Source organism: Pan paniscus, chromosome 23 (assembly GCF_029289425.2).
Source record: "Pan paniscus chromosome 23, NHGRI_mPanPan1-v2.0_pri, whole genome shotgun sequence".
NCBI lineage: Eukaryota > Metazoa > Chordata > Mammalia > Primates > Hominidae > Pan > Pan paniscus.
The window spans coordinates 42,457,212-42,480,717 of record NC_085927.1 but is presented as its reverse complement, the minus strand read 5'-3'; the positions used below and the strand labels follow the sequence as shown (position 1 = coordinate 42,480,717).

The following is a 23,506-nucleotide window of genomic DNA, read 5'->3' as shown; positions in this document are numbered from 1 at the left end:
AGAGATGGCTTTTCCAGCCTCTCTCCTGTTGCTGTTTAGGTCCGTTGTGGTAGAACAGGCAGGCACCTACTTACAGACCCCTGAGATGGTTCAAGGAAAAGCTGTGCCTTCGGAGTCCAGAGTTTCAAGCCTAGCTCTGGGCTCAGCTGCTTTATAACCTTGAGCAAGTCAAGAAATCTCAGTTTCCTTATCTGTTAAGTGACCACAACAGTGCCCAGCCTGCCTACCTGCTTACAATCCTGTTTGGGCCCCACGGAGAGCTGTAAAGACTCTGCATAAGCATCAACGCTGGTGGAAATGTGAGTGGGCATTCTTGTGGGAGGGACAGAGTTGCCAAGGCAAAGCTGAGCCACAAAGGGCAGGCAGAAAAGGGCTGAGAGGAAGATCGGAAGGACGTGAGATGGGGTGTGGCCGAGACCAACCCCACGTGGACCGCCCAGTGCCCGGCCACTCCACAGGGCTCTGCCCGTCTCTGACCCAGCATCAGAACTCCTCTGCTGTCGGGGTGAGGGTGACAGGGAAGTGGGGAGCCGCTTCTGGACAAGCAGGGCTCCCGTGGCCAGTGGGAGGGAGCAGCTGGCCCAGCTGTCCACAGCCGCTGGGAGTCAGCCTCTGTTCTGTCTTAAGATCACTATCATAGAGCCTTGGCCTCGTCCTCTGTGCTTGGCCTTGGAAGCTCTCCTGGGACCTCTCCCCAAGCCCAGGACACCTCTGTGTGTTCCTGGCTCAGTCTAGTCAACAGTGTGAGTTTCTCTCCCAGCCTCTGGCCTAGCAAAGCTGGCCTCTCCAGTGTGTGCCTGTGTGCGCACACACACACACATACACACAAACAGAAGCACCGCATACTATATACCACATGTACAACACACACCACACACATATCACACACTACACACACACACAGAAGCACCGCATACTACACACCACATGTACAACTCACAGCACACACAGCAAACTCACCACACACACATATATCACACACTATACACACACACATATGAACACACAAAGAACATACCACACATATCATACAGCAAATATGCAAACACACCACACACAGACATCTCCCACAAACTCCACAACACTCACCAGCATGCACGCTCCCTACACATACACACCATGCACACATGCACGCTCCCTTCTTCCTAATGGCCCCTCTGTGTCTCATATCACACCCCTCCATTCCATCCTCTACACAACTGCTTCAGTGATTTTGCTAAAATGCAAACTACACCATTTCCTTGTTTAAACTCCACTCCCTCTTCCAGTGGCTTTCCAGAAAATTCAGGCTAAAAATCCTAGCTCCTTCCCAGAGACTGTGGCCCTCTACAGTCTGTTCCCCCATGGCCCGTGCCGCATCCCCCATCAGCGAGTCTGTGCCACCTGCCCTTTCCCCCGCTGTGGGTTCCTCGTGCATCTCTGGAGGATGGCCCCACTACCTACCTCATCCATCTGAAACGTGTTCATCCTTCCAAACCCAGTTCAGAGCTCACCTCCTCTGTAAAGCTTTCTTAACCACCCAAGCAGAATCACTCCCTTCCTCTCTGCAGCTCGCGCAGTGTGTGGTGGAATGATTTGCTTCCCGTGTCTGTCTCCCCTGCCAGCAGGTGACCTTCTGAAGGGAATTCGTGTCTGTAGACAGAGCACTTGTTCCTGGCATAGGGTGGGCTCAGTGAACGTGGGGTGGGTGGCACTCATCCCCCTCGTCCTCCCACACAGATCAAAGTGGAAAACCAGCTTGACTTCCAGGACATCACCAGCGTGGTCGCCATGGCCAAAACCTACGCCACCACCGAGGCCTTCATCGACTCCAAGTACGACATCCGCGTCCAGAAAATTGGATCCAACTACAAGGCTTACATGTGAGTCTCTGGGGCAGGGGCTGGGGGAGTGTGGGAGGAAGGCAGCCCAGAGGTACATGTCCAGCTGCTGTCTCCTGCACCCAAGGGTGCATCATTATCCTCCTTCCTGTCTCCTTACTGCCCTTCTTCTCTGTCCAGTGTGGCTGAGGGGCTGATGTCCAGTCACTGCTTATCCCTGGGCAGAGATCTGTCTACCCAAGCAAGGGCTGTTTCCTCCAGAGCAAGAAAGGTGCTTGGCATGTCTAGGGAACTGCACATACACACAGGATATATGTCTTTGAGAGAAAAATTTGGGGACAAATCAAGGAGGGCTTTGAATACCTTGCTGAGGGTTTTGGAGTATTTTTCTCTTCTCTTCTGAGCAAAGGGTCTGATCTGTGTTTATAAAAAGGTGACCATGAGGCTGGGAGGTGCAGAACGGTTTCTCTGAAGCCAATAAGACCAATTAGGAGGTTACACCAGATTTCTCTGCCTGCAAGCAACAGAAACCACATCTCATTAACTTAATGGGTTTTTAAAGGGAATTTACTAGAAAACCATGGGTTATCAGAAACTTTAAAAAAGCAAACAAAAATATCTCCCAACTCAATTATCAATTTCAGAAACATTCAGATACAGAGTAGCCCCAGGAAGGTGGGCAGCCAGAAATAATAATAAACAATTTTCATGGCATCCCTACTGGTAAGTGAATCTGCCCTAGTCATTTTCAAGGCTTAACTCAAGATGGTGATTCCGTGGAAAAAGTACTGATTAGTCCAACTTTGATCGCATTTTATTGATTAGAGAAAAGCAGAAAACTTTATAAGAAGGCAGGCAGTGTGGGCAGAGCCATTGCCCAGTGGAAATAGAGGTGCTGAATCTAGAGGAAGAGGAAAGAATGCCAGGCAGAGAAAAGCAGCCCGCCTTCACCCTAGAGGTGGTTCAACAAAGCACGGATTACATGGGGCTATGGTTATAAGGATGAATGGGGACTTCTGGAATAGGCAGACTGTCTCGTTCTTGGGAGAGGTCTTTGCTCCAAGCCCTCTCTATCTTTCACTCTGGAATGTTATTGTTAGTTCCACTTGAAATGATGAGACCCCAGAGGGCCAATCGTTGCGTGGTTGCCAAGCATTTATGGGGCACTGACTGTGTGCAGGGCTCCATATCTGAGGACTGCAAGGGTTAGCCCTGGACAGCTGGAAAGTCCCTCCATCCGCAGGCTTCTGTGTGGGTAGCTTGTGCTTTAAGCTAGGGTTGGCAAACCACAACCACAGGCCGAATCCAGCTGCCACCTGTCTCTAAATACAGTTCTGTTGATCACAGCCATGCACGCCCATTTATGGATTGCCTGTGGTTGCTTTAGCACTACCTGGATTGCCTAGACCAAGGCTCAGCAAACTTTTTCTGTAGAGGGCCAGGTGGTAATTTTAGGCTTGACGGGCTATATCGTCTCTGTTGCAACTACTGAGCCCTGTCATTGCTTGTGAAACTGGAGGAGGTGCAGGCAGTTGCCCTAGAAGGAAGTATTCCCAGGAAAGGGATGGAGCTCATTCTTGAGGAGTAACTGCCCTATTCCACTAATCAACCTCTTCCTCCTGTGAGGCAAGCCAGACCTGCCACTGCTCTCAGATGGCCTCGGGGTGATAAAATCACCTCCTCCCTGCCCCCTCTGAGTTATGGCCCATTCCAGTGCGTTCCTGAGGCCCCTGCCTTCAGCCATGATATCATTTCCCTCCTCTCTTCATTGTTTGAGCTTCCACTTGACATTGACGACACCTTGTCCCAGTTTTTTTTTTTTTCTTGAGGATTACCTCATTGCAGCATTTTTCTGCTGAGCCTCCCTGGCCTGACAGCTCCACTTTGTCATTACTTACCGAGTTTCCTGGACCTTGGGCTGGCCCATCTCCAAAGGAGGGGGTTCATGTCAGACTTCAGTGTAGAATTTCCCCGGCCATTCAACCCCCTCTCTGGCCCACTCCTTGCCCTGCACTCGGGCCTTTGTGCTTGTCGCTACTGGGCTGTCATTCTTTCTAAGTCCTAGCAGACACAGTAAGGAAGTACATGTGTGTATCCTTACCCGTGTATACACATATATCCATAATTTTTTCTATATGTTCCCATCCACATCCCTATGAAGCTAAACAGAGTCCTATGGATGTCCCTGACTTTCATCCAGTACCACTTCGTTCATTTTAGCCTTTCCTGATTGCTAATCTATAACTTCCCGCTCCAACAGAGAAAAATCGGGCTCCCCCATCCACCATCTGTCCACTTTTTTGGTTCCATCTCAGTGTATGTGCCCAGTCTCAGAATGGTTCACCTGTAGCTCCATGGGAAACAACCTTGCCAACTACGATGCAGTGCCTTATGGCTCCTGGTGTCATCTATTCTCAGCATTTTTACTTCAATTTTCTCTTACAATGATATATTTTTGTGTCAATTCCTCTCACCAGTTCACCCTTTGATCTCAATGACATAGCTTCCCTTGACCGTAAGACAAATAGCTTTACCTCCACCACTATGCTTAAACTCGTTCAGTCTTTGCCGAGGCCAGATGCATCATTAGTGATAGATAGCTTGTCTGGATTCTCCCCCAGTGTACACAGTTCCTCACCCAGTAGGTGCCTACTGGGCACCTACTACCTGCCCGATCCCACTGGATACTGGGTATACAGGGGATGAAGTTAAACATGTCCCCTACCATCAGGATTCTCCTCCATCAGAGAAGAGAGGACACTAATGCAGTCATCAGAAGGGAGATGAGCATTACTGAGCATTAGTGTAGGGCGTAGTACCGGGCAGTCTGTTTTTGCTGTGTAAAGGTGGGCTGTCAGGAAGTCGTATGTCAGATGAAACCTGAAGGATGAGCAGGACTTAGGGAGGCAAAGATGGAGACAAAGACTGTACGGAGTAAAGGGAAGAAGACCTGCAGAGGCCATGACATTGGGAAAGAGCCATGGGCAGTGGAGCACCGGAAGGGAGGTCGGTTGTTACTGGAGCAGAAAAGGCAAGGAAACAGAGAAGGATGGCAAGACAGTCAGAGACCAGAAGGCCTTCCTAATCTTCACCAGAGAAAAGTAGTCACTTCTCTCTAAGGATCACTTTTCTAACATTTTGGGGCCCTCAAAAGATTCCAGAATCACCAGGGGCTATACACACTGCCCTCATTCTCCTCAAAAACAGGCCAAAGTTTGGGGGATTTCATCAGATGATGTAGGCATTTTTAAATTTAATCTTTCAATTTCAAAGATGACTTAGAAAACAATACCTAGGATCCAACAAATAAAAAAGGCAAACAGCATGAAGGGAAATAAACATAGGAAAATATAGTTGAAGACAAGGTGTGTACGTAAGAATACATGCCATTACGTGAGCCAGTTATTTGAATCAGAGCCTCCTAACAGCCAAAGCAAAGAAGGAAAGCAGATCAGTGACGAGGGTCCCTAATTCCCTCAATGTGTTGTTTGTTCTGGTACAGGAGAACCTCCATCTCTGGGAACTGGAAGGCCAACACAGGCTCTGCCATGCTGGAGCAGGTGGCCATGACAGAGAGGTAAGAGACAAAGGAGGTGTAGGGAGAGGCACTGGCCATAGTAGGAGCTGAAGGGGGAATGCAACAAAAGGCCCTGAAGAGAAGGCCACTCCGCCCTCCGTCCAGTGCCTCACCATCCACAGAGCACTTTTTTAGACATGATCATCTTCACTGCCCACAGCAACCTACAGGGCAGGTATTAAAATAACCCCATTTTACAGATGGGAGAAGAAAACTCAGAGAGGGGAAGTGATTTGTCTAGGATCACAGAGCTAATTGATGACAGAGCTGAGAGTAGAACCCTGATGTCATGACTCCAAGTCCGATGTCTTTCCAGCCCTGACCAGCTGCTATAGGAAGAGGTCAGGAAGCCCTGGCCAGTCCCTCCTGTGCTCTGACAGCTGCAAGGAAGCATTATTAGGAGACCAGGCATATTGGAGAGTCCACTTCTGTCTCAAGCGTCCTTCCATCTCAATATGAATAGGGAGAGGTTGACGTCCCATGAATCATGCATGTTTTAGGGATGCTCTCTGGCTGAAGGGTTTTTCGGTCTTTCTCCCTTTAGACACTGTGTGCCAGCCCCACTTAAGGAAGGGCCGGCCGGGTGCGGTGGCTCACACCTGTAATCCCAGCATTTTGGGAGGCCGAGGCGGGCAGATCACCTGAGGCCAGGAGTTCAAGACCAGCCTGGCCAACATGGTGAAACCCCATCTCTACTACAGATACAAAATTAGCCAAGCATGGTGTTGGGTGCCCGTAATCCCAGCTACTCGGGAGGCTGAGGCAGGAGAATCACTTGAACCCAGGAGGCGGAGGTTGCAGTGAGCTGAGATCGTGCCATTGAACTCCAGCCTGGGCAAAAAGAGCAAAATTCTGTTTAAAAAAAAAAGGCGGGGGAAGGGTGGAAGGGCCAAGTCAGCTGGTCTCAGGGCCTGCCACATACATACCTTCTTGCCTGCATGCCCTGTGACCTCTGCCAGCAGCCACACAATAGCAATGGACAGAGCATGGGCTGTGAGCTCAAAAAGCTCTGTTCAGTAAACACTTATTGAGTACCTACTGCAGGCCATGTTGTGCTGAGCACTAAAGGATGAAAAAATCCAATCCTTCCCTCTAAGAACTCTGTATCGGTTGCAAGGGCTACCACACAAACCAAATTGGTTTGCGCAGAAAGGGGGATTTACTGGCTCATGTCACTGACGACTCCAGATATACAGTGTCAGGTAAGGCTTTAAGGCTCCTCCTCTGCCCACCCAAGTTCAGCTTCTTTCTGTGTTGGCTTCATCCAGGCAGGCTCTTTCATTTTATGGTGGCACACAGTGGCTCCAGGCTTTCATCCTCACAGTGTCAGGTTCAAAAGAAGGAAAACTTCTGTTTCCCAGTCATTTCAACCAAAGCCTAGAACTGAGCCATATGTACTGGTTAGCCTGGCTTAGGTCACATGACCATCCCTGAACCAATCACTATGGCCCAAGACACTGCAACGCTGTGATTGGAGGCCTATGTCAGGTCTGCACCCCTGGAGACTGGAGTGGGAGCATCCCCTACAGCAACAAAGACTGAGTGTGACCTTAGGCATGCTCATGCTTTCTGAGCTTCTTCAACTGCAAAACGAAAGCAGTAATACCCAAGTCAGAGTGCAGGTGTGAGGACTGAATGAGAGAGGGCTGCACCTAATCCAGAACCAGCCCCTGGCAGGGAGGAACACCTGCCCTTCCCATCAACCCCAGGGGGCAGCTGCCACCTTCAACCTGGGAACCCACCTGTGCTAATGAGTCTCCTGGAGGCTGCGCTCATGACCTGGCACGACTGAATCATGTGGCTGAGGCAGTCACCTCCTTCCCCCAACAGGTGTTCACAGGACAGTCGTGGCCATCTTCTCTATGGCCCTTCCGGAATGTGAGCCCAGCCTTCCCCAGTGCCTCCTGAGCCACTCACAGATGTCCCCAGCAGGCCATCTATCCCTGGCTCTGCCAAGTCCCAGGCTGCATGGGCCATCCCTGGAGGAACCTAACGTGGGAGTGGGCCTGCCCAGGCCTGGAATCCACTTTCCCTTTTCCAATCACAGGCAGAACTCCAGGGTCTGGGCTGGAGAGATCCCCAGTCCTATCCCCACAGGAGCAAAATCCATACAGGGACTCATACACAGGGCCTGACCCCGCCCTCCACTGGCTCGCCTGCTTGCCAGGTGGCCTGACTCCTGGGCAAAACCAATGATGTCGCTTGGTCAGTGCTAGTCCCACCTGGCAGGAGGGGAGCAGGGCCCCTCCCGATTCTCCAAGCACTCTCACGCTGCTGTACACCTGCAGCCCCTTCCTAGACCCTGGGATGCCTGTGCCCTATGGGGCGTAGCCAGCAGGGGACCCCAAGGTTTATCCTTTCAAAATAGCCTCTGGAAACAGCTGCCTCTGGACCTCAGCTCAAATTTCCACGTTCCATTGAGAAGAAACCTGATTTATGAGTGTGTCTCAGGGCAGAGCTCACCCTGTGTGTGGCACCCACAAGTCAGCCACTGGGGCCAAAAACGAGGACCCTGATCAGAGAGCCCAGAGGATTCTTCGAGCTCCAAGGACCCAAGGTTGTCCCCAAACGTGACCACGTATCAGAATCACATGAAAAGCTTTAAAAAATTATAGAAATTACTCTAACATAGGGTGGAGCCCCAAGTCTGGCTGTTTGTGCGTTTAACTCTCCTGGTGATTCTGATGTACAACCAGAATCAGATCTAGGCTTTCCCATTTTATGATAAGAGGGAGAGGCTTTTCCAAAATTATTAAGGAATTAATAGCAAGAATGTAGGTCCCTGGTCTCCCATGCTGAGTGAGAATGGATGGGCTGGGGCACCTTCAGAATGAGAGGAAGGGTGGCTTGCTTGGAATCTGGAATCAGACAGGATCTGGATTTGGAAGCGGTACAGTCACTTAATCATCGCTCTGAGCCTGTTCCTCCATCAGTAAGATGGGGTAAAACCTTCCTCATAGAGTTGTGCTGGGATTCGAGGGAATGAGGAGTCAGCCCCCGGGCCCAGAATGCCTGGAACATACCAGGAGCTCCATGGGTGTGAGTTTCCATCCTTCTTTTTATTTGATGATCTCACATGCTCCGTGCTACAGCTGAATGAGAAAACTGGACTGGGAGTCAAGGAGATCGAGGGAATCTTGGTGTTCTTACTGCCTTACTGTGTGATCTGGACCAGCCACCCTCCCTCTCTGGGCCTCAGTAGGCTTTGGTGGATGAGATGAGACTCCATTCTAAGAGCATTCCAGTCACAGTCCCTCCTCATCCCAGCACTTGTGGCTCAGAGACGCAAAGCGATGTGAGAGTAGGCGTGCCCCGTGTGACCCTGGAGAGTGAGAAGCAAGAACATTGACACAGAGTCCCCTGTGACTCCCAAATCCAGCCCACAGGGGAAGCTAAGTGCAAAGCTGGAACAGTTTCTTCACATACAACCACCCCCTTGTTGCAGGGTCAAAGTCCAGTGCTGAGATCTGTCCCCAGCAAAGCAAACTGGCCTTGCAGACATCAAGTGGCTGGAAAGGGAACAAAAGCAGTGGGTCTAGAGGGCCAGGCCCCCTGGGCAAGGCAGAAGCAGCCTGCCAGTCTCCCCAGCCCACCCGCCCCGGGCCCCGGGAAAAATGCACGCTTTGTCCTCCACAGCCTCTCGTCCGGCCAGGGCTGGGACTGGAAGGGCAGCCTGGAGGGACTTCTGGAGCCCTTGGAGCAGCTTTCCCAAGGGAAAAGGGACACAGGGGTGGCTGGGTGTCCAGGATGACTCCGGATGGGGACAGGGCAAGCTCCCCATTACTGCAGAGCCAGCAAGTCCTGGGGTCGGGGGAGACCTCTCCCAACTCAGGTTCCTTCTCTCCCTCACCCTGCCTCTCTCCCCTCCTTCCTGGCTCTGTCGTGTTCTTTCTCTGGGTCTCTCTCTCACTGTCATGTGTGTCCCTGCCTCTCTCCCTGCCTCTCTGTCTCTGCGTGTTGGACTCCAACACTCTCTCTGTCTTTCTGTCTCTCTTGCTGCTTCTCTGTCTCTCTCCATCGCCGTCTGGATGTGTGAGTCACTGTCCCTCCCTGCCTGTTTTTCCATGTGAATCCACTTCTCTCCCTCTACCCGCTTCCCCACTTTCCCAGGCCACTTCACTGTCTGTCCATCTGTCCCTGCAGGTACAGACTGTGGGTGGACAGCTGCTCGGAAATGTTTGGCGGCCTGGACATCTGTGCCGTCAAGGCCGTCCACAGCAAGGATGGCAGAGATTACATCATCGAGGTGAGGGATGAAGCAGGGAGTCCTCCTGGCTGGTCCAGCCTGGCAGGCGTGCCAGGGGGAGGGAATCCCTGCATGGTCTTTGGCACCATCAGCTGTGTCCTGGCTCCAGGGCACACGCAACCCAGGCCTCAGTGAGTTGCTTCTGGAGGCTCCTTCCCACCCTCAGAGGCATCGAAAGGCTTCATGCCTGGGGACTCGGAACTGAGTCGGGAGACCTCAGGGCCCGAGGTTGAACAACATCCCCAACCCACAGGCCTAAGGGAAGGAAAGGGCATCTGGTCAAGGGTCAACAAGATACTGCCCCATGGGGCCCCTTCCATTTCCCCAGTGTCCAAGCATGTGAAATGGGCACCTTCCTTGGTCACCATGCAGACAGTCCATCATTTGTTCATTCAAGAAACATGGCCTTAGGGGGCTCCCATGGGCTAAGCATGGGTGTGGCTCTGGGGATACAGCCGTGGACATAATAGACATGGGGTGTGCAGGCTGGCAGGGGAGAGGGTGAGAAACAGTGGCAGAGCATTGAGGATTTGGAAGGGGGATGGAATGGTACAGGGGCATGAATAGAGGGAAAGATGTAGGGAAACAGAATGGTAACAGAGGGCTCACAGAGGGGCTGTGGGTCCCGGAATCTCTCTCAAGACCCTCCAGCAGCCCATGCCACTCCCAATCCTATAGCCATCCCCGCCGCTTCCTCTCTATGTTTCCCCGTATCCCACTACCCCCCACCTCTCCTCCATGTCTTCCCAGTGTCTCTCACGGTCCCACAGCCCTCCCGTCCCCTCCCCAACTCTTCTCCCCTGCCCCCCCGCCCACTCCATGTCCCATGGCTCTCCACTGCTTTCCCCTGAAAAGGCCCCTCCGGCCTCAGAGTCCGCCATAACTTCCCATCTCCACACTCACAGCTTCAGTGCCGCGTCCAGCCCCCTCCTTCCATGGGCGGTGCTGACACAAGGCCAGGACACGTGAGGGAGAGCCCTGCGGCCGTCCCCTCCCCGGGGTGTGGGCGGCTAATGGGAAGCACATGGCTGGGGTGACCACAGGAGCCAGCCGGTCCTCCCGTCCCTCATGTCTGCCTCGCTCCCCAGGGGCCCACGGCCAAGCAGGACCAGGTGACTCAGTGGGTGGGAGCCCAGTCATGCCAGGAGGGTGTTCACACCCAGGCCTTGGAGGTAGGAGGAGGGAGTCCAGGATGAACACAGCCCCTCTCTCCTCCCCAGAGAGGCCAGGAAGCTCCTGCAGGAAGAGCTGCATCTGTATTAGCAGGCCCAGTCCCACTCTGGAGAACAGCTCTCCTCTCAAGGCCCGGAAACGCCTTCCCTCTGGCTGCCACCACACCTGCAATTCCCCAAGTAGCCCCTACTTGGAGGAGCCATGGAAGGGGCTGGGAACAGACTCCTTGACCTGTACAGTTGCTCCCTGGAGGAGCTGGTCCCTCGCCTTCTGGGAGCTTCAGCCCAGAGGTGGGGCAAGAACCCCCAACACGGCAGCTCCTGAGACCCCACCAGGTCCTCCTGCCTCTGCATCCCCTCACGGGGACCACCAGACATGAACCCAGATTTGGCACACACGCACTCATTTGTTTATTCACTGAGCCGCTGCTCCGGGAGCCAGCCCCCAAGCCAGGTGGACACAGTACAACTGCAAACACAAGAGCAGGGACCCTGTCTCCTAGAGCTCCTGGACTGCCCTGACCCCCAAAGGCCAGCTCCTCCCTTGCACCAGCAGTCTCTCTGTCCCCTGTGAGCCCCTACCTCTCCGGGTCTCAGCTTTCAGTCTTAGGGAAAAAAAAAAAAAATCTGTGTTCATGGGCCCAGGCTTCCTGCCTTTAGCCATTCAGAGGGTTGGGGATGAAAGACCTTTCACATTAAAAAAAAAAAAAAAAGTAAAAGTAGTGGGCTCGGACTTCAAAAAATAAGAAAACAATGTCTCCCAAGAATGTTCCAGAGGAAAAATGAAAGATAGCTTTTCAGATTTTTTTTTCCTCGCAGAAATATTGCAGAGTTGTTTCCTTTGCTTTTGAGTTTGGAGTGGGGTCAGGGGAGATGGGAAGCTTGTTACCAGAAATATAAAAGGTATTTTCCCCCAGTAAGGGAAAAAAAAAGGCAGAAGAGATCCCAAAACACTGGTTTCTTCAGTCATCTCTGTGGTGAGAACTGAAAATGTGTGTGAAATGTTTTGTGAAGAGGCTCACAGTGAAATACTCAGGGGAAAAGACCCTTGAACTTGTCCTCTCTGACCTTGTCCGGGGAATGACATTGCTCACTGGAAAAATGTTTCCCTGGGGAGATGAGGGTGGCCACTTCCTTTGGCTGTGTCTACCGTGGGGATTCCAAAATGAACCTCAGGTTCCTTGCGGTGGCTGTTTTCCACTGCAGGGAATGTAGGAAACAGAGACCAGAATAAAATGGGGTGGGCAGGGGCAGGGGGAGAGAGGACAGGCAGGGTGCAGCAAGCCTGTGTACCTTCGCGGCAGACTCCACAGTCAGAGCTCAGCCAGTGGTGACTGAGAGACTGTCCCTGTCTGCGGCGCTGGGATCCAGGAGGCCTCAGTCCCAGGTACAACCTGTGCAGAGCTCAGGACCCTGCTAGAAGCAGTACTCACATTCTTTTTTTTTTTTTTTTTTTTTTTTTTGAGACGGGGTCTCATTCTGTCGCCAGGGGAAAGAGGGAAGAGGAAAGGCCTGTTTTCCGGGGCCCTGGCAAAACCCAGGCGGGAGGGAAACGCGTTCCACAGGGAGCTGGGCTATTCTCAAAGTGCTTCTATGGGGAGGAGCCTGAGGGATCCTAGTTTCCCCTTCTGCTCTTCTTACAAATAGAGCAACTTGGCTCACTGCAACCTCCGACACTCCCAGGTTCAAGCGATTCTCCTGCCTCAGCCTCCCGAGTAGCTGGGATTACAGGCACCTGCCACCACGCCCAGCTAATTTTTTTTGTATTTTTAGTAGAGACGGGGTTTCACCGTGTTGGCCAGGATGGTCTCAATCTCCTGACCTCGTGATCCGCCCGCCCCGGCCTCCCAAAGTGCTGGGATTACAGGCGTGAGCCACCGCGCCCAGCCAGTATTCACATTCTTAAGCTAGCTTTTCATTTTCCTAATCAAAGTGGGTGCTTAAACTCACAGATCCCTACAAGTCCCAGCTGGAAGGGTCTTAGCAGCTGCCCAGATCCCTCAGTTCACTGTTGAGAAAAAAAAAAAAAAAAATAGGCCCGTAGAGGAAAAGAAACTTGCCCAAGATCACAGAGCAAATCCACAGCAGAAGCCAAGCCTGGAACCCAGGTTCCCTCTTCTCAATTCCTACCCTGGTGTGCTGTTCCAATGCTTGGTGGGAATTAGCCTGATGCAGCGGGAGGACCATGGGTTGCCAGTGCTGTGTCCTTGACCTTGCCACTTCTTTGACCCTCTGCTTCCTCATGATTACAATGAGGATAATAGTACTGCCTCAAAGAGCTATTCTGAGGTTTATGAGAGATCCTCCACACCCAATGCTTAGAATAGTGCGTAGCACGTAGGAAATGCCCCATAAAATACGGCGCTTCTTAGTATCCTTATCCTTATGAGCCGGGCTTATCACAAGGACATCTTATTCCTCCACTAAACAGGTGTCTGTGGAGGGCGCACCTGCTTAGCAGGACACAGGGCCCATTCCTAACCTTGGGGGCTCCCAGTCTGGTGGTGGAGACATAGTAAGCAAGGGGTGACAGTGCTGTGGATAAGCTGTCCCGTGTGAAACCAGGTGAGAACGGCAGGATACAGATGTCAGGTGGCTCGTCAGAGCTTGCCCTATCAGAGAGGGCTTCCTGGAGGAAGACCTAGTTAGCTGTTCCCTGTTGGATGAAAGGAGTTGGCCAGGTAAGGAGTGGGTAGAGGGATTACATAAGAACCTGGAGGAGAGAGAAAACCTAATATGTCCAGAGCGTGGGAAGAGGGGAGACAAGACGGTGAGTCTGATGGGGTGGCGTGGGTGAATGCAGGCCGCCGACTCCTGCAGTGGAGCAGAGAGGGTGACGCGGCCAGCTGATTCGCAGATGCGCCAAGGCCTGACAGACACCCCTTCCAGATCTCCCATAGCTTCCCATGCCTAGGGAATCACGTGGAGCATTGGCCTGTGTGACCTTGGGCAAGTCCCCTCCCATCTCTGGGCCTCAGTTGCTCTATTTGTAAAAACAGCAGAAGGGGAAACTCGGATCCCTCAGGCTCCTCCCGATAGAAGCACTTTGAGAACAGCCCAGCTCCCCGTGGAATGCTTTTCCCTCCCGCCTGTGTTTTGCCAGGGCCGCGGAAAACAGGCCTTTCCTCTTCCCTCTTTCCTCTGAACCCTGGGTCAACTCCAGCCCGCGTCATATTTTTGTCATGATCAAGCCCCCACCTTTACTGTTTCTGCTTTGTGGAAAGCAGCCTTGACCTGGGGCCAAAGGAGAGGTGGCCAGCCCCGACCCTGGGAGGGGGCCAGGGTGAGAAAGGAGGGGGCGGAGAGCGGCTCCCCAAAGAAAAGCACAGAAAAGGTCGGCAGAGGCTCCCTGGCCCTTGTCGCATTGCTGTCATCCAGCAAACGTGGGCCGAATTGAACTACCTCCAGGGAGTGGTTTAGACTGAACGGAAGGGAACTGATGTCTCTGCCGGCCAGTCCCAGCTGGAGGTGATTTGCATGGAGGACATCGCCATCTGGTGGTCACTTCTGTCCTGAGCCCTGAGCCCCCACTTCTGGGATGTGATGCCCAACCGCCATCTCTCCTGGCATGGGGGTCCCTCAGCTCTCTCTTCCTCCCCACAGGTAATGGACAGCTCAATGCCGCTGATTGGAGAGCATGTGGAAGAGGACAGACAGCTGATGGCCGACCTTGTTGTCTCCAAAATGAGCCAGCTCCCGATGCCAGGAGGCACAGCGCCCTCCCCCCTCAGACCTTGGGTAAGACCCTCACGATCAAAGGAGACTTTATAGCCATGAGAAATGCCAGGCTGTATGGAAATGGGGAGCCCCTGGATCCAAAGGGGATACCCCCAGGAAGAAACCACCTTGGGGAGAAGGAATGGGGGTGTGGACGAAGGCCAGACATTGGGGAGAGCTTTCACAGCCTGCCCCAGTAAGTGAATTGAGGAGGCTTTCAGAGGCCCCTTCCCTTCTTCACCATCCTGGGGAGAACAATCTTGTCTCAAATGGCCTTTGGGCACTGTGGGCAGAGATGATTGACTGCTGTCCCTTCTGTGCCCTCGGTGCTGGGCCTGAGCAGGATGTGTGTGTGTGCGTGTGCGAGAGCATATGGACACACAAGCCCTCTGTGTGCTCCCAGGGAACCAGTCAATGGACGCTATTGTGTCTCCCATTTTCCCCAACCTCAATGAGATCCCACGTCGCTCCTCCCCTCCACAGTTCCCACCATGGAGTACCAGACTGCTCTCCAAAGAATTTGCCAGCTCCCCAGCTTTATGTAAAAGCAAGTCCCCAAACTTCCACCTCCCAGCCCAGATTTCCCCACAGAAGGTAATCTATGATAACAAACATCAGAATCGTAGTTATTATACTGACGGGGCTGCTGGCTGGGAAGGGGCACGGGGCAGGCTTTATTGCAGAGAATGCCCTCTGTTTTGATCTGGGCAGTGGTTACACCGACGTATACACATATAGAACTTCACTACACTGTATACTCCAGAACTGTACACTTTATGTGTAAGAGTCTCTTCTCGATGATAAAAAGATCTTCATAAATGCTGCCCTCTCACCCAGGAAATAAAGGGCTGTGGTGATACCAACAGGCTTCTTTTCTCTTCTGCTCTAGGCTCCACAGATTAAATCAGCGAAATCCCCAGGGCAAGCCCAGCTGGGGCCTCAGCTAGGACAGCCCCAGCCACGCCCACCTCCGCAAGGTATGACCCAGGACGAGCCACTGCGTGAAAGCATGCAGTGAGGGTGCTGAAATGCACCGAGGGTTCCACATGTGATTCCCACAAGGGGCTCTGGGAAAATGCACCTGAATACTTTATTCACAGAATGAATGAGACTATGGGGTTGGTCAACCTCTTTAAAAAGTCAAGAAAGGAGAAGGGAAATAGAAGGTTAATTTATTAAGAACCTAATATGCACCAAGCACTGTGCCAGGGAATGTCCCACCTATTTTCTCACTTTTATTTTCCCAGCCGTCCTGCAGTGAAAATGTCATTATTTCCTTTTTTTTTCTTCTTTTGAGACAGAGTCTTGCTCTGTCGCCAGGCTGGAGTGCAGTGGTGCGATCTCGGCTCACTGCATCCTCCACCTCCCAGGTTCAAGTGATTCTCCTGCCTCAGCCTCCTGAGTAGCTGGGATTACAGGTGCACACCACCACGCCCAGCTAATTTTTGTAGTATTAGTAGAGATGGGGTTTCACCATGTTGGCCAGGCTGGTCTCAAACTCCTGACCTCAGGTGATCCGCCCACCTCAGCCTCCCAAAGTGCTGGGATTACAGGCATGAGCCTTTCTACTGCGAGGTAAAAGTTGAGGCTTTGCCCAAGGAGGCAGAAAATGGTAGATTTACAAGTCTGGCCTTTCAGGCCTTTCAGACCTTTCAAACCTAGGAAGTGTTTATTCATTTCAATGAGTGGTGCCTGATGATTGCTTTGTGAGTCAACCAGCTAGAGTAAGAAAGATAGAAAAAGGGAAGATCATCTATAAAACCTTGGCCATTGAAATTCCTCCTCAAATATTTCCAGCATTACTACCTTCCACCACTTACTAGAGAATGGACAAACTATTGTAAAAAGATGAAAAGCAATCATGGCAATGGCTAACCAACTTTCTCAAAGAATATCAGCTGCTCGGATATTCTTGCGTGCAGGTCTTGAGAGAAATCCGCCCCGTATCCTCTCTTGCAATCAAAACCTCCTGGGCACACTTGCTCTGGCAGCAGCATGGAGCTTCAGAGCACCTGTGCACCAAGAAACCAAAGCAGGCAGTCTCGCTGCAATCTTTTAAGGATCTTCTTAAAAACCTATCAGAGGCCGGGCGCGGTGGCTCACGCCTGTAATCCCAGCACTTTGGGAGGCCGAGGCGGGCGAATCACGAGGTCAGGAGTTCGAGACCAGCCTAGCCAATATGGTGAAACCCCATCTGTACTAAAAATACAAAAAAACTAGCCAGATGTGGTGGTGGTGTGCACCTGTAATCCCAGCTACTCGGGAGGCTGAGACAGGAGAATCGCTTGAACCCAGGAGGCGGAGGTTGCAGTGAGCCGAGATTGCGCCACTGCACTCCACCCTGGGCGCTAGAGGGAGACTCCATCTCAAAAAAACAAAATAAAATAAATAAATTTTAATATTAATAAAATATTAAATATTTTATTATTAATATTATTAATATTAATATTATTATTAATAAATAAATATTAAGAAAATAGTAATGCCTTCTTTCTGATATATATATATATATCAGAAAGAAGGCATTACTATCATGTTGTGGTCTTCCAGTCACTATTATTAAAAGCAACAGATTCATTACTTCCTGAAAAAAAGTTAACCTTGGCCACCAAATGGCTTCCTCTTCCACAGGTCTTAGATAAAATGTCCCATTCATTTTTCTTGTTTGTGTTTCTCTTTCTGGAAAAGCAGGAGATATTTTTAAGAAAAGGGAAATTGTATAATTGTACACAACTGTGTACAGACATACCTCAGAGATATTGCTGGTTCGGTTCAAGACCACCCCAGTATATAGTAAATATCAGAATAAAGGGAGTCACACAAATTTTTTGGTGCATATAAAAGCTATATTGACACTATACTGTAGTCTCTTAAGTACAATAGCATTATGTCTGAAAAAAACAAAGTACATACCTTAATGATAAAATACTTTATTACTAACAATCATCTGAGCTCTGGGTGAATAGTAACCTTTCTGCTGATGGAGGGTCTTGCCTCAATACTGATGGCTGCTTACTGATCAGGGTACTGGTTGTTGAAGCAAGGGGTGACTGAGGCAATTTATAAAAATAAGGCAACAGTGAAGTTAGCTGCATGCATTGACTCACCCTTTCACACAAGATTTCTCTGCAGTGCGTGATGCTGTGTGATAGCATTTTACCCATAGTAGAACTTTCAAACTTGGAGTCAGTCCTCGCAAAACCTGCTGCTGCTTTATCAACTAAGTTTACGTAATATTCTAAATCCTTTTGTTGTCTTTTCATCAATCTTCATAGCATTTTTTTTTTTTTTTTTTTTTTGAGACGGAGTCTCCTCTGTCGCCCAGGCTGGAGTGCTATGGCGCGATCTCGGCTCACTGCAAACTCCGCTTTCCCGGGTTCATGCCATTCTCCTGCCTCAGCCTCCCGAGTAGCTGGGACTACAGGTGCCCACCAACACTCCCGGCTAATTTTTTAGTAGAGACGGGGTTTCACCGTGTTTGCCAGGCTGGTCTCGATCACCCGACCTCGTGATCCGCCCGCCTCAGCCTCCCAAAGTGCTGGGATTACAGGCATGAGCCACTGCGCCCGGCCCCTTCATAGCATCTTTATCAGGAGTAGATTACATCTCAAGAAATCACTTTATTAGCTTATCCATAAGAAGCAGCTCCTCATCAATTCAAGTTTTATCACGAGGCTGCAGTAATTCCATCACATCTTCAGGCTTCACTTCTTATTTTAGTTCTCTTGCTATTTCCACCACATCTTCACTTACTTCCCCCACTGAAGTTTTGAACCCCTCACAGTCATCCATAAGGATGGGAATCAACTTCCAAACTCCTGTTAATGTTGCTATTTTGATCTCCTCCTATGAATCCCAAATATTATTAATGGCATCTAGAAAGGTAAATCGTTTCCAGAAGGTTTTCAGTTTCCTTTGCCAAGATCCATCAGAGGAATCACTGTCTATGGCAACTATAGCTTTATGAAAAAAAATTTTTTTTGAGACAGAGTCTCGCTCTATAGCCCAAGCTGGAGTTCAGTGGTGCAATCTCGGCTCACCGCAAGCTCCACCTCGCGGGTCCTGGTTCAAGCAGTTCTCCTGCCTCAGCCTCTCAAGTAGCTGGGATTACAGGTACGCGCCACCATGCCCAGCTAATTTTTGTATTTTTAGTAGAGACGGAGGTTCACCATGTTGTCCAGGCTGGTCTTGAACTCCTTACCTTGTGATCCACCCACCTCGGCCTCCCAAAGTGCTAGGATTACAGGCATGAGCCACTGCACCTGGCCAAAATGTATTTTTAAAATAATATGACCTCAGATTTTAAATTACTCCTTGATCCATGAACTAAAAGACATGATATGTATTAAAAGACATGAAAACAAAATTATCTTGTACATCTCCATCAGAACTATTGTGTGGATAGATGCATTGTCAATGAGCAGTAATATTTTGAAAAGAATCTTTTTTCTGAACACTAGGTCTCAACAGTAGGCTTAAAATATTCAATGAACCATATTGGAAATACTATGCTGTTATCCAGGCTTTGTTTTTCCATTTACACAGCACAGGCAGAGTAGATTTAGCATCATTCTTAAGGGCCCTAGGATTTCCAGAATGGTTAATGAGCACTGGCTTCAACTTTAAGTCACCGGCTGCACTAGCCCCAACAAGAGAGTCAGCCTATCCTTTGAAGCTTTGAAGCCAGGCATTGACTTCTCCTCTTTAGCTATGAAAGCCCTAGATAGTATCTTCTTCCAATAGAAGGCTGTTCCATCTACACTGAAAATCTGTTGTTTAGCACAGCCACTTTCATCAATAATCTAAGCTAGTTCTTCTGGATAACTTGCTGCAGCTTCTTCGTCAGCACTTGCAGCTTCACCTTGCAGTTTTGTTATGGAGATAGCTTCTTTCCTGAGACTTCACCCACCAACCTCTGCTAGCTTCCAACTTTTCTTCTTTAGCTTTCTCACCTCTCTCAGCCTTCATAGGATTGAAAGTAGTTAGGGCCTTGCTCTGGATTAGGCTTTGGCTTAAGGCAATGTTGCGTCTGGTTTGATCTTCTTTCCAGACCACTCAAATTTTTCCGTATCAGCAATGAGGCTGTTTTGATTTCTTATCATTTGTGTGTTCACTGGAGTGGCACATTTAATTTCTTTCAAGAACTTTTCCTTCACATTCACAACTTAGCTAACTTTCTGGTGCAAGAGGCTTAATTTTCAGCTTGTCTTGGCTTTCAACATGCCCTCCTCACTAAGCTTAATCATTTCTAGTTTTTTATTTAAAAGTAAGAGATGTGTGACTTTCCCTTTCACTTGAATATTTAGAGGCCATTATTGGGTTCTTAACTGGTCCAATTTCAATATTGTTGTGTCTAGGGGAAAGGGAGGCCCAAGGACAGGAAGAGAGATAGGGAAATGGCTGGTAAATGGGGCAGCCAGAACACACACATTTATCAAGTAAGTTCACTGTCTTGTTTGTTTGTTTGTTTGTTTTTTGAGATAGAGTCTAGCTCTTTTGCCCAGGCTGGAGTACAATTGCACAATCTCAGCTCACTGCAACCTCTGCCTCCTGGGCTCAAGCGATTCTCCTGCCTCAGCCTCCCGGGTAGCTGGGACTGCAGGTGCATGCCACCACACCCGGCTAATTTTTTTGTATTTTCAGTAGAGAAGGGACTTCACCATGTTGGCCATGATGGTCTCGATCTGCTGACCTTGTGATCCGCCTGCCTTGGCCTCCCAAAGTGCTGGGATTACAGGCATGAGCCACCACGCCCGGCCAGTTCACTGTCTTATATGGGTGTGGTTCATGGCACCCAAAAACAATTATTAATACAATAGTAGTATCAAAGATCACTGATTACGGATCACCATAACAGATATAATAATAATTTAAAAGTTTGGAATTTGTGACAATTGTCAAATGTGAGGCACAGACACCACACGAGTACATGCTGTTGGAAGGACAGCATTGACAGACTTGCTCAATGCAAGGTTGTCACAACCCTCCAATTTAGAAAAAACATGGTATCTGCAAACTGAAATAAAATGGACCACAATAAAACAAGGTACGCCTGTATAAATACACATTAGTATTCTCCTTCAGGCAGATCTAGTGTGTTTGAATCCAGTTCCGTATCTCACTGCCTTTGCCGTGTTAGGCAAGTCATATTACTTCTCGGGGCCTCAGTTTCCTCAGTGTAAAGGAGGAAATAACAGCTTCCATGTTTAAGGATGGGGTGCTTGTCCATGAAATAAATGCAGGTGAAGCAATTAGCAAGGCATCAGACACAGAGATAGTGCTTAGAAGGTGTCAGTTCTTACTACTAATAATTTACTACGAATAACTATGACATAATGCTTACTATTAATAACGTGTGTCTTATACATATTGCTTTTCATGTTTATTATTAACAATCCTTATAACTAATGCAGTGCCCCGTTACCCAGCAAGAATTCTATAGTAATAAGTGTTCCAAAACTACATATTCCTCACTCTACCAGGCTCCTGGCTGTGCCTCTGCCCCACACCCTCCTTTCCCCTCTGCCCTGGGACCTGCTTTTTAAAAGCACATTTGAACAGAGCCATTTTAAAACAGAGAGCTACTGTATTCTGATTTCCTCTCTGGCCCAGAGTAAAACATGCTTGATAAAGAGATATTATTTTAAGGGAAATGAGGCTAAACACACTTTTAGTGAGTTGAAAAACAATCAATTTAAAACCAATTAAGGTAATTAAAGAAAATGCCCAGTGAATTAACGCTCAGATTAAAAATAACAAGGCTAATGAAAAACAACGCTTTCATTGAGTTCCCCAATTAACAAATCACATTATTATTTTGAACTTGCTGTTCATTTCAACTCAGTAAAAGTGAAATTTTCTTTTAATAAGCTTCATGTCTGTGCTTAGGCAAATACTTTCTATATATGTTAATATTTTGTGTATGTGCTCATATAAAAAATACTAAATTGTTTGCTTTGCCAAGAAGCCGAAAGAAATAACTAGGGCAGTGGTAATGGTTAGCACTCTGGTCTCTGAATCCAGTAACTAGGGTGTCTGTCTTGATAAATCCCAGGTGTGTGATAGGGACTCAGCAAAGAGTTACTGAATTAATATATGGGTATTCAGATTTTCTAAGATATCAACCTGGGAAGGGAGGCGAGTCAGGGGAAACTGAAGATAAAAGTAGAAAACAAATGTTTTATTTGAACTGCGGTGGGTTTAGAAAACCCAAAAGTAACCAACATTTAAAAATCAGGAGGTGAGCTGGGCGCGGTGACTCACACCTGTAATCCCAGCACTTTGGGAGGCTGGGGTGGGCGAATCACAAGGTCAGGAGTTCGAGACCAGCCTGGCCAACATGGTGAAACCCTGTCTCTACTAAAAATACAAAAAATTAGCTGGGCGTGGTGGCGGACGCCTGTAATCCCAGCTATTTGAGAGGCTGAGGCAGGAGAATCTCTTAACCCAGGAGACAGAGGAGGTTGCAGTGAGCTGAGATCGCGCCACTGCACTCTAGCCCGGATAATAGTGCAAGACTCCGTCTCAAAAAAAAAAAAAAAAAAAAAAATCAAGAGGTGTTGCTTAAACATCTAGATTTCCAGCATCTCTTGATAGCACAGAAGCTCTAGAAACAATGGGCCTGTGTTTCTATACAGCAACTGTCCCTGGCGTTACTAACAGCGGCTTCCTTGATCAGAGCAAGGGCTCCTAGGGGCTCCTGCGTTTGCCTCCAGCCCTACTCCTCACTTCCATAGTGACAGAGAGGGGCAATTGCTATGTTCTTTATGCTTGCACCTCTTCAGAGAAATAGTTCTCTGGACTGTTTTTATCTCAAGTGGGCAAATTTTTGAAAGCCTCATTACTTTTCTTATATTTGCCTGCTTTATTTATTTACATACCTGGTTGGCCCTAGAGGTGTTTGAGATAAATGTGACCTCCCATCTACTCGCATATACAATCATGAAAGAGGTAATGAATCAAAGCCATGTAATATAATCAGATGCTAAACTGATGCTGCAATTTAATCCAATTTAGTGTTCCACAAGCTCACAAAAATGTTCAGATCGGGAGGGATGTTTGATGTACAGTCCAATGACCTTATTTTACAAATGAGGGCCCAGAAGCCCAGAGAAGGGGAGTGACTTACCCACGGTCACACAGCGAGTTAATGGCAAGGCTTGAGTCAGGACCTGAGGCTCCTGGTGCCAGTGTGGAGTCAGGGCCACCGGACTCCACAGGTCATGGAGGTTATACAGGTGGCATGTCCTCTGAAAATATGCTCAGCTGACGTGACATCTGGTAAGGGAGGCTGGCTGAAATCTAGTCCTTGCCCCTTTGGCATCTGGCTCAGAGCTGCTTCAGCTGAAGGAAGCCGCCTTTTCTTAATTAGCAATAAAGATGTTATGAGGACTCAGGCGAGCCTGCGTGGTGTAGTTTTCATAAAGGAAAAAGTAATAAAACAGGGTTTTTGAGTCAAAGAGATCTAGGTTTGAATCTCAGCGTGTCCCCTTATTCGTAGTGACATCTTAAGCAAGTCACAATCTATCTGGGTCTCAGTTTCTCTGTAAAAATGGGGCCAAGCACAGTGGCTCACACCTGTAATCCCAGCACTTTGGGAGGCTAAGGTGGGAGAATTGCTTGAGGCCAGGAGTTCAAGACCAGCCTGGGCAACACAGCGACACCCCATCGCTACAAAAAAAAAAAAAAAGACAGAAAGAAAAAGTGGTGTTGGGCCTGTAGTCCCAGCTACTCTAGAGACTGAGGCAGGAGGGTGGCTTCAGCCCAGGGGTTCACTGCTGTGGTGTGACCATGCCACTGCACTCTACCCTGGGTGACAGAGACCACATCTCTTTTATTAAAAATTATATACATACATACATACCTATATACACGTATACACACACTATTAAAATTATGTTCACCTATTTCTTTTTACTTTTTAAAATGTGCCTACTAGAAAATGTATAATTATACATGTGGCTGTCTCTAGAGT

General features: G+C 49.2%; 1 protein-coding gene across 10 annotated transcripts in view; it reads left to right on the top strand.

Annotated features, from left to right (window-relative positions):
• Positions 1 to 23,506, top strand: part of SYN3 (synapsin III) — a 566,272-nt gene that overhangs the window by 521,222 nt on the left and 21,544 nt on the right. For all 10 annotated transcript variants that reach the window (XM_057301025.2, XM_034948980.3, XM_057301026.2 and 7 more), the window contains exons 8-12: positions 1,720 to 1,862; positions 5,323 to 5,397; positions 9,541 to 9,643; positions 14,419 to 14,553; positions 15,422 to 15,509. In XM_057301025.2, the coding sequence (XP_057157008.1) occupies positions 1,720 to 1,862; positions 5,323 to 5,397; positions 9,541 to 9,643; positions 14,419 to 14,553; positions 15,422 to 15,509 (544 nt within the window). The remainder of the gene's footprint in view (positions 1 to 1,719; positions 1,863 to 5,322; positions 5,398 to 9,540; positions 9,644 to 14,418; positions 14,554 to 15,421; positions 15,510 to 23,506) is intronic.